This window comes from Solanum verrucosum, unplaced genomic scaffold (assembly GCF_900185275.1).
Source record: "Solanum verrucosum unplaced genomic scaffold, falcon-dt-bn FXZP01000060.1, whole genome shotgun sequence".
Taxonomy (NCBI): Eukaryota; Viridiplantae; Streptophyta; class Magnoliopsida; order Solanales; family Solanaceae; genus Solanum; species Solanum verrucosum.
The window spans coordinates 391,090-402,391 of NW_026020129.1; the positions used below are offsets into that span (position 1 = coordinate 391,090).

An 11,302-nucleotide genomic window follows, 5' to 3' on the forward strand; every position below is an offset into this window, starting at 1 on the left:
ACCGTAGGTCGTGACCGTAGATCGATGCCCCAAAAACCCAACTTCTGTTCCGATTGACGGTTGACCAGTACGGACCGTCAATCGGTCTACGGTCCGTAGGTCACTCCCGTAGATAGGGATCGTCAACCCAGAAATTTCTGCGAATCGATGGTAAATCAACTTCAAAAGGTTCATAACTCTTAGAATCATAATTCCCTCAACATACAATAGGTTTCAACTTAAATGCATAACTCAATCATGTCTCACAATGAACAATGACTTTAACAACAATATCAACAACAACTAACAACTTCAACACTTCAACAACAATTCCCAATCTTTTCTCAAATCATAGAATAAACTTGGTGTGTGTGAGGGAAAGGATCAACCCACACGAAAAAACTCACATACCTTGATAGGGATCACCCCCGACGAAAATCCACAATGATCTCGTCGATCTCCTCTTTCTCCTCTTCTTCTCTTCTTCTTCTCTTCTTCTCCTCTCAAGAACCCTAACTCTTTCTCTTTAAAATGGGATAAATGAAATGATCCAAAATCAGCCTAACACACCATGTAACCTCAAGAGAAAGAATTTGGGAAAAGACCAAAATGCCCTTAAATTTCCGGACGGATTTCCTTTCCAACTGCCCATCTTCTAAAGGGCGTAACTCCCTCATACGAACTCGGAATCGAGCAAACTCAGTGGCGTTGAAAAGTTCATTCCACGAGCTTCGCAACCATAACTGGAACTACTCCTAAATCATCCTGAGCTAGGAGTTACGACTACTCAAAGTTGGCTAAAAACTCACTTCTTCCCATACTTAACCAAATTTCCAGATTCTAAATTTTTCAAAAAAAAAAATGACTACTTTCCAATTTCAAGCTTCTACAAAGCCACTTCAAATTGTCGGATGTTACAATTAAGGAGTGTTTTGATAAGATAAATGGATCTCGACTTTACCAATTGCACAGGAACATATTCACTCTTACCTAGGGAGTTTCGACTGTCTCTGCTTATTTTACAAAATTGAAGAATTTGTGGGATGAATATGATTCAATTCTTCCCACACCTAGCTGTGATTGTTCTAAGGCTAAAGAGTTTGTGGAACAGATGTACTATCAAAGGTTATTGCAGTTTCTCATGGTCTTAAATGATAGTTATTCACAGGATAAGGGGCAAATTCTTATGATGCATAATTTGCCAAATATAAACCAAGTCTATGCCTTAGTGATTCAGGATTAGAGTCAGAAAGGAATTGCAGGGGATATAGGAGAAGGAATGGATTCATTAGCATTGTATGCTGCTAGATCTAACACACCTCAGCAGTTCCATCCTAAGCCTAGGAAGAATTATCAAAATTTGTTTTGCGATTTCTGTAGCATGAGAGGCCATGTTCGAGCAGACTGCAACAAGTTGTAAAAATGTGACCATTGTCATGTCACTGGACATATAAAGGAGAATTGTTTCTTACTGATTGGTAACCCAGAAAATTTTAAAGGAAAGAGAAGGGCTAATGCAATGTTGGGTGGAGGAGATCATCATTTTCAGCAGCAGAGTTCATAGGATCATGCAGTGCTAGAAGGAAGTTCTATGATGCAGAGAAAGACACACACTGCTATAGGAGAACATAAGTCGACTACTCAAGAGCAGCTATTGCAGCTCATGCATGATTCTTCACCAGAGCAGCTTCATCAGATGATTGACACGATAAAGAGAAACACGAATGTTGTGGATACTCCAAGCAATGTCAACATGGCAGGTACTTCTCATTCCTTGAAATGGATAATAGACACAGGGGCCACAAATCACATGATAAACAACCCAAATTATTTACATGTCAAGACTAAAGTAGGTGGCGTAGGAAATGTGCAACTTCCTACAGGTGACTTAGCTACAGTCTCACATGTTGGGAGCCTTCAGCTTAGTGAAAATGATGTGATCAGCGAAGTCTTATTTATACCAGCATTCAAGTTTAACATTTTGTCTGTGAATAAATTGACAAAAAAGTTAAACTGTTGTGTTTCATTCTTCCCTACACATTGTGTTTTTCAGGATCTCTTGTCTGGGAAGGTCAAGGTGATTGGTGAAGTTGAGGATGGTCTATATGTGTTGCACTAGACATCAAATGGGCAAAGAAACAACATCAAAACACTGACAACAGTTAGGAAAGAAGACGGAGATTCAATACTTTGGCATCAAAGGCTAGGCCATGTGCCTATGGGAGTACTTAGGAAAATAAAGGAATTACATGTTCATGCTAGTTTTACTAATGACCAGTGTACTGTTTGTCCTCAAGCTAGGCAAACTAGAGTTTCTTTTCCTGTAAGTAGTACTACAGTTAATGATTTTTTGGATCTAGTGCATATGGATGTCTGGGGTCCATATAGAATAGCTACTCACACAGGAATGCGGTATTTTCTTACCTTGGTTGATGACAAGTCTAGATAGACATGGACTTTCTTGATTGTTTTGAAGTCTGATGTAATTGTTGTTCTTAAACAATTTCTAGCAATGGTTAAAAATCAGTTTGGAAAGTGTGTAAAGATATTCAGATCAGATAATGGTGGAGTATTTGTAAATTCTAATTGTCATGATTTGTTTATGCTGCATGGTATTATTCATCAGAAGTCTTGTCCTCACTCTCCACAACATAATGGAGTTGTGGAAAGGAAGCACAAGCACTTGTTGGAGACTGCAAGAGCAGTGAAGTTTCAGGGTTGTCTTCCAAATGGTTTTTGGGGAGAATGTGTAGAAGCTGCTACTTATATAATAAACAGGATGCCTTTAACAGTTCTAAGAAACATGTCCCCCTATGAGTTAGTATATTACAAGAAGCCCTCATTGGCATATCTCAGAGTTATATGATGCCTTGCATTTGCTACAAATTTGAAGAAGGGTGATAAGTTTGCACCAAAAGCTAAAAAACTGTGTTACTTGGGTATGTTGTTAGTCAGAAAGGTTATAAATTGCTAGATCTTGAGACAAAGGTCATCTTTATCAGTAGAGATGTCATTTTTCATGAGAAGGTTTTTCCATTTCAAGAAGCAAGTCTTGAGGACACCACTGACTCAATATTTCCTGTACTATCACATGTGGAAGAATGTACACTTACACCATGTGTTATTTCTGCTACAGAGCAGCCAGACATTGTTCCTGATCCTTCATATCTTGTTTTAGATACTGAGACTGTTCCTTCAGACACTGAGGTTGAGGTTATTTCATTTGTAGTATCACCACAGCTCCCTGATGTTATTAGAAAGTCCAACAGGCATGTAAAGCCACCATTTTGGCATACAAATTATGTTTTGTCCAAGCAGAATAAATCAGCTAGTGCTTGTCTATATTCTATTGGTGATGCAGTAGATTACCAGAGCATCACACCAACATACAAAAGTTTTGTTACAAAATTTTCCCTGGAAAAGGAGCTTTCAATTTATCATGAAGCCATACAGGATCCCAGATGGGTTGAAGCTATGCAGAATGAAATTCTTGCTTTGGAGGATAATCATACTTGGAAGCTTACTCAGTTACCTGCAGATAAGAAAGCCATTGGATGTAAATGAGTTTATAAAATAAAATACAAAGCTGATGGAGAGGTTGATAGATTCAAGGCCAGTTTGGTAGCCAAGGGTTACAACCAAAGAGAGGGATTGGATTATCAGGAAACATTCTCGCCAGTTGTAAAAATGGGGACAATCAGGGCTGTTCTGGCTTTAGCTGCTGCACATAAATGGCAAATCCACCAGATGGATGTTTTCAATGCTTTTCTTCAAGGGGATTTAAATGAAGAAGTGTATATGGACTTACCTCTGGGATTTATTCATCAAAGTGAGAGGGGGACAGTGTGTAAACTCACTAAGTCACTTTATGGACTCAAGCAGGCTAGCAGGCAATGGAATATCAAATTAACCACAGCTTTAGTCGACTCTGGGTTTCAGCAAAGCCACTATGATTACTCCATGTTCACAAAGCATCAAGGACAAAATTTGGTGATGGTATTAGTATATGTTGATGATCTACTGATCACAGGAAATGATCACAAGATGATAGTAGAAACAAAGAAAACTCTTCAAGATAATTTTAAGATCAAAAACTTAGGTGATTTGAGATACTTCTTGGGGATTGAATTTGCCAGAAGTGACACTGGAAACCTTATGCATCAAAGAAAGTATTCACTTAAATTGATTTCAGATATGGGACTTTCCAGCTCCAAGCCTGTTGGAGCACCTATTGAATTGAATCAGAAGCTTACAAGTGCAGAATTTGACTTGCACTTTCCTCCAGCTGATGAAAATGACAAACTGCTGAGTGATCCTGGTATGTATCAGAAACTGGTAGGAAGGTTACTCTACTTGACAATAACAAGACCTGATATTGCTTTTGCAACACAACTTCTAAGCCAATTTATGCATAGCCCCAAAACATCTCACATGCATGCAGCCATGAGGGTGGTGAGATATGTAAAGAATGCACCTGGATTGGGGATACTGATGAATGCTAATGTTGATAATCAGTTGACTGCATATTGTGATGCAGACTGGGCATCATGTCCAAACAACAGAAAATCTATAACAGGTTACATGATCACTTATGGGAGTTCTTTGATCTCATGGAAATCCAAGAAACAAGACACAATCTCAAGGAGTTCAGCTGAAGCTGAGTACAGAAGTTTAGCTTCAACAGTGGCAGAGATAGTGTGGCTGGTTGGCCTCTTCAAAGAGCTAGGAGTAAAGATGAAGTTGCATGTGCCTGTGTACAATGACAGTAAATCTGCCATACAGATTGCAGCCAATCCGGTCTTCCATGAACGAACCAAGCACATAGACATTGATTGTCATTTCATTAGGAAGAAGGTTCAACTGGGAATGGTTCAACCTACATACTTGAAAACTACAGAGCAGCCAGCAGACTTGTTTACCAAAGGGCTTACTTGCATACAACATGCATACTTGCTTACCAAGCTAGGAATGAAAAATATTTTTCATACACCTAGCTTGAGGGAGGATGTTGAACAGTTAATAAGGTGTACAACTGCCAATTAAAGTGTTGAAGAGTTGGTTAAATTAACAACAACAACTTGTTAGCATTAGTTAGTTAGTTAGCCAACTAATCTGATTCTATAAATACAGAAGTTAAGAGTCACAAAATGTACAGAAGTCACATTAACATTGAGCTGTAGATTACAACTTGTTCATTCTATGGAAATGAGAATTCTCTTTCAGTGTCTTAGATAAATTGTTTAGATTGATTTACAATTCATTCAATTCTACAGAATTAACAGTATCCTTTGGTGTAAAGTAAATATTTCTGCATGGATATAAGATTTTGTGCCGTTTTTGTTATTTCAATAGTTATCTATGCTGCACGCCAATAAACTCTTATAGTTCTTCATCATCCTTTTTTCCTACATGCTCGCTTTGTATCCAGCAGTCAAAGAAGTGTTCTGTTATTTATTGAAATGATGATATAAATGAGGTTTCAGATAAGTTTGGTGCTGCTGCTCTTTCAATATTAGTGGATGTTGTGTTGCCGCCACTGAGGCTTCTCCAGGAAGAATTAAACTAAAGGTACTTCTTCTTTTTCATCTGATCATGAGTTTATGTTCATTGTATAATGTTAAGGCCTTCATTAGCATTTGATATTTTGAGTGAGTACTTGCTATGAAAAATTTAGATGTTAATACTTACCGTTGGTTTCTTCCAATCGGCCTTTGAATGGCTCCTTGGTTATTCTCACAAAGATATTGAATGTTTTATATGTTTCATATCATATAATAAGTTAGTGTTAGTCTTCATGGTTGGAACTTTTACTTTCTTTGCATATTTGAGTTCATGTCTTGGTCCTCAGCAACTGGTTACCAATCTGAGCCTTTCACACAGACATTAGGAAGACGATTTTTCTCTACACAACTAAGTCTTGTGCTTCAATAACATTGACACGAACATACCATAGCCTAGGAGAATGGTACACTTTTTTGCGGATTTGGCTGGACTGCACTGACATATCTATTGGACTAGCTACATCTGTATGGAAAGCTTAAGGAAATGCTTCGTCAGCTTGTGTACCAATCCACACAACAAGCATCAGTTCCCCCTTTTTTTTCCCTCCCCTTTCTTTTTTATTAACTCAAACAATCCCAATAAAGTCATCTTTCAATATATCCTTATCCTTGACCACAACATCCAAAACAGAAGACTGCATTCTTTCTTTAACAAAAGCAAATAGTACTGTATTCCATTCTGGACTTTTGATTTTTTTCGAAGTGTTGTGTCTCCTTTGTAGTTCCCAACTCTTACTTCAACATAAGGGTCAAGACTTCCTGTGATATCTTTGGAAGGAAAACATTGTGCTTTCACGACTCTTACAAACAGGAATTGCATAGGCTCACCGAGGTCACATGTGCCGAATGTTCTGCCACCTCGAGAAAACAGAGAAACAGAGGGATGAGATATCCAAACTTAAATTACAATTGCCTAATTTAGATGCCTACTTTTGCTATTTATCAAATCTAGCACTTCACGAACTGCACTTTCTTCCCCTTGTCCACGTTCTCGTCACCCAATTCCCACAACGAAATCAGTTAGCCTTGTTGATGGGGTTCCTTCTTTTCAAAACCCCACTCTCCTGCTGAGTGTGTGTTCACGGTGGCTGCTGATGTGTCCTCCAAGTCAGCTTGTGGGGTCACAACAATACTCCCTTCCTGAAAAGGAACCTTGTCCTCAAGGTTCATAGAAGTCTCGGGAATAATATTGGCCATGTATCGGTCAGGTTCAAAGGAGTAACTTGTTGAACAGGTTTACCTATACAACGTTTGAGCATGGATATGTGAAATACTAGATGTATGCGAGCATCGTCAGATAGTTCTATTTTGAACGCAACATCTCCAATGGGTTTGAGGATTTTGAAAGGCCCAAAATAACGTCTTCCCAATTTAGGATGCTGGTGAAGGCAAACAGTGTTCTGGCGATAAGATTTAAGTTTGACATAGACCCATTCTCCCACCTGTCAGCAAGACTTTTCATTCGATTCTGTGCACGAGCTAAGTTAGCCTTAGGGAGAATGTACCGAGCCACGGTAGGTGGGTCTCTACCATACGACACTCGAAATGGAGTCATCCCAGCGGAGGACTGATATGCAGTGTTATACCAGTATTCTGCCCAAGGTAAATATCGCAACCCATTTGGTGAGAGCATCAACGACAAAACAACATAAATATTGCTCCACGCATTTGCTCAGAGCCTCAGATTGATCGAATGAATTAATGAAAAAAAATGACACCGAAAATTATCCTTAAACATGGGCTGGTGAAAGTAATCTTGTTATCATAATATCCAGTCAAAAAAGTAAAAATCAGTTATATTATTATATTAAATTGTATCAGTGCAGGAAATAGATATGCTTGAATTTGACCCTTGGGAAGTAGAAAATTTCATTTAGTTTGTGTGTGGGGGGCAGGATGCTGTAAATTTGAATAGCTTATACCTACTAAGTTTGTACTATAATTATTTAGTATTTATTCCCTGCTTAGTTTTTGATAAATAAATTACTAATATATTAAATATGCTTATTTTGTTACCCTTTTTAAAGTTCTAACTTGGTAGATCCAATAAATAAAATGGAAAAGATTTAGTTGTATAAAGTGGGATAACAAGTCAACAATTGGGCTTACGATGAATAACTCAAGTGGTTGGCCTGCTTGTAAAGAAGAATAATAGCAAAATGAAATTGTTGAGAAGAAGGAGCTTGTTTATTTATAATTGAGAGAGACAACATTGATTTATTTACTATGCTCAACTAGAAAAGAAGTCATTTGTTAGAACCTGGTCCACCCAAAAAGACCAAATGACCAAATTCATTGTCGCCAGTTTGTTTATCACTCACTCGGTAGAGCGCACTGGCATCTTCAAACTTTGACACAGGACCAGTATTTGTAGTTTTCCCAGCAGAATTGATAACGGAAATCTTTCTACAATATGCATCGACGGAGGTGTCACGTTGAGGGAATTGTCCTGTACCCATTGGAGGGAAAGTAGGTCCTAAACTAAATGCCTCTCCACCCCATGCCGCCTTTGATGCAAAATTCTTTAATCCCCCTCCAAACAGTTCTGCTGGCCAATAACCAAGCTGTGTAGAATCAGAACCATAACGTAGCCACCAATTTCCATTTATCAAATCCTGAAAATTGATCCAAAATTCATAAATTATAATAATACTAATACTAATATTCATTATGTATGTATGTATGTACCTTTTGAATATAAAACCTCTCCTCAAATATATTTCCATCTTTGGAAACATGTGGGAATATATGGTCCAGGGGTATTTGTCCATTCACTATTATGAATCCTTTGCAACGTGTGTTGAAGCATTGAGTTGTGCCAGACTGTTTGATTTAACACTGGCGATTAGTTAACCAACTATATATGAGTAAAGATAATATTATAATTAATAGAATGAACCTTACTTTGAATAATACGAAAAATCGTGCACGAGTATCACCATAAAGAATTGGATCCACCTACATCAATTAATATTCATTGTCAATTCTTGATACTCTCTATGGAAATTGAAAATGATTTGGAACAAGCAAAGTTAAATAAACTTACACGCCAACCAGCTTGTATTTGGTCACGACCATTTTGTAACTTCACGACAGATGCACTCCATTGGTTATTTTGAACCTTTGGAGCGTAAATGCTCATCCACGCACCAGCTCCCGTAAACTTATTATTTTGGTCATCTGATGTTTCTTCTAGAGCAAACTGAAATAAGATAACACATACATTGATCGATAACAATTTTATATGTGACTAGGATAATTAATCAAAGCAATTAATATAAGGATCGGGGTAAATTACGTGAAAGATGCCTTTAGCATAACTAGCATTAAATCGATCCGCATTTTGTTCTCTAATGAGATCTTCTTTAGTAGTTCTTCTTATAGGAACGGTTCCCTTGGGACAACCTCCATCTTTTAATATCTTGGCAGTGTTTCTCAATGTTGAGGGTTCTTCGTCTCTTTTTGTTAGAGAAAAAGTTGGTTTCATCTGCATAAAAATTTGAAGGAGTCATTTTTACTTTCATAATTCAACAATAATGAAGTTCGTTTAAATAGATGTAGTACACATACCTGAGGATGATAAGTATGATGTTTTAGCAATGGATGATCAAATGCCGGCTGTTGATAGAAATCTACGCAATCATAGATATCTCCATATTCGGTCTACAAAATGATTATATATAGTGTTTGTTATTAATTAATTTATTCCAATCTTTGTCTGTACAAAAAAAATATAATTGAAAAAAGAAAAAATTAGGTACTAACCTTAATAGTTTTAACTGCTGGCTTATTTAAAAGCTGTAATCTCCTCTCCAATGCTTCGTCTTCTTGCTTGGTTAAGCCCTCAACTTTATCATAATTAAGAAAAAACATAATTGCAATAAGATATGATACAACTTTTAGATGCATCCGTGTGATCTTCATCCTATCAAAATTAAGAATTATACAAATAAATTAATTATTTAACTTATAATACAAAGAAAGAAGAGGAGAAGAACCTTTATATAAGAATCACAAAGGCATTTCATAACGGTGATTGATTTTCCTTAATTAATAATTAAATTGATTGATTCTTTTCATTGATTTTGTAACCATAATTTTGATTGATTTTGTAACCGTAATTTTGATTGATTTGGTAACCGTAGTTTAATTTTATTCTTCTCATTGATTTTCCTTAATAAATTATATTGATTCTTCTAATTATTCTATCCGTAAATTAATTCATCATATGGGATTTCCTCATTGTTCTTACTTATATATGGAAACTTATCTATTTCCTGCAAAAAATTAGCTAGTGGAAAGAGAAAATCTGTATTAATAAATGAGAGCTTATATCGTACCATAAAATGAATTCAATCTCTAATTGAGGTATATATATTAACGTACACTACATAAAAAAAAAAAGATCTTTATTGATATTTAATTAATGATAATAGCTTAATTGTCACTAAAAATACAATGTAAATGTCCCTAAATCCTATAGCGATATTTGGACCCAATGACAAATGTCGATAAAGATTTTAGCATTCCTTGTTAATGTGTATATTTTATTGCCGCTAAAAACTAGTTTTATTGTATAATGGTACAAAATATGTAATGGAAAAATCATTCCAAAATCATATATAAATATATATATTCATCACTTGATAAGAAACAAATAAAATGAAGCTACAAGATTTTATTAAGTTTATTTTATGCCATTTTGGGCTAAGAACAATGTTTGAATAATTAATAAGATCATTATATGTGGTACACCGTTTCATTGAATCTTTCAAATTATACTCTAACCGCAAAAATAAAGGAAAGAAAAACATAAACAGAATAAATATGATGGTATATTTGTATAAGGTAATTACTTTCAGAATAATTTTTAGAATAGAAAACTAAAATTCATATTGTTTTCCATGACTTAAGATCTCATTTATTTTTATCAAGACTGAGATGTCTGAATTCAAATATAAAAGATCAAAATGTTTGGTTTAAATATATATTTAGATATTAAGATTTATTTTTTATAAAAAAATGAATGATTAAAATTGTTTGCTTTCGATTTCTGAGTATAGTTTATTTGTAGTTTTTTTTATGTAATAAATAAAATTCAAAAATAATTAGCCATAATATCAATATATTTGGGAAAAAACCTCATTTAATAAAATAAAGTATTATATGATAAAAGTAAAATATTCAAAAGATATAAATAAATATTATATTTGGATAAATTTTTGGAACTACCGGATTTCAAATGAAAATTACAAAGTAACAATGTAATCATAAACAAAATGTAAAAATTCAAATAAGTTATTAATCTTTAATGAAAAATTACCCAACCAAATAAAAACCTGTCCACTTTAAATGCTCATAGATACGAGAATTGAATAACTAACTGCAAAGCAAATCACCTCAAATTCTATGTCCAAAAATAGAAAAATAATTCAAATGAAAGTATTTTCTCTTCTTTGCATTAGCTGATGCAGTTCCAATTATATTATTACAAGCCCAAATTTGATTGAAATGCACTTTGACTCCAAGCGTAAGATCTTCACGCAGTTCATCATTATAAGTCATAGTTTTTGGTAACAATGGTGAACATTACCATTCATAACAAACGAGAATTACAACTTTAATTACCTAAGAACACAAAGTTCCAAGTCTAGTCACTTCTCCTCACAGGTAGTAACCAATTAAAATTTGAATAAAACTCTTACATTATACAGTTTTTTTGATTCCCGAAATCTACCTATCCCACCTATGAATTCCCTTTT

The 11,302-nt window shown here is 35.3% G+C and overlaps 1 protein-coding gene and 1 pseudogene across 1 annotated transcript; both read right to left on the bottom strand.

The window, feature by feature from the left end:
* Window positions 1–5,881: 5,881 nt before the first annotated feature.
* Window positions 5,882–6,737, bottom strand: LOC125826246 (FT-interacting protein 7-like; annotated as a pseudogene).
* Window positions 6,738–6,843: 106 nt separating this feature from the next.
* On the bottom strand, window positions 6,844–9,413 carry LOC125826247 (uncharacterized). Its single transcript, XM_049505566.1, has 8 exons — window positions 9,306–9,413; window positions 9,111–9,203; window positions 8,839–9,027; window positions 8,587–8,742; window positions 8,445–8,498; window positions 8,229–8,363; window positions 7,801–8,155; window positions 6,844–7,133 (listed from the first exon to the last, which is right to left on the bottom strand). Exons 1-8 carry the CDS (start codon window positions 9,411–9,413, stop codon window positions 6,844–6,846), a joined length of 1,380 nt encoding a protein of 459 aa, XP_049361523.1.
* Window positions 9,414–11,302: the final 1,889 nt, after the last annotated feature.

Coding starts and splice junctions, on each gene's coding strand:
- LOC125826247 (XM_049505566.1), bottom strand. CDS start 9,413: ATGTTTTTTCTTAATTATGATAAAGTTGAGGGCTTAACCAAGCAAGAA. Junction 8,743..8,838: donor ATGCTAAAGGCATCTTTCAC/GTAATTTACCCC, acceptor ATCTTATTTCAG/TTTGCTCTAGAAGAAACATC. Junction 7,134..7,800: donor GGTCTTTTTGGGTGGACCAG/GTTCTAACAAAT, acceptor TACCTTGGGCAG/AATACTGGTATAACACTGCA.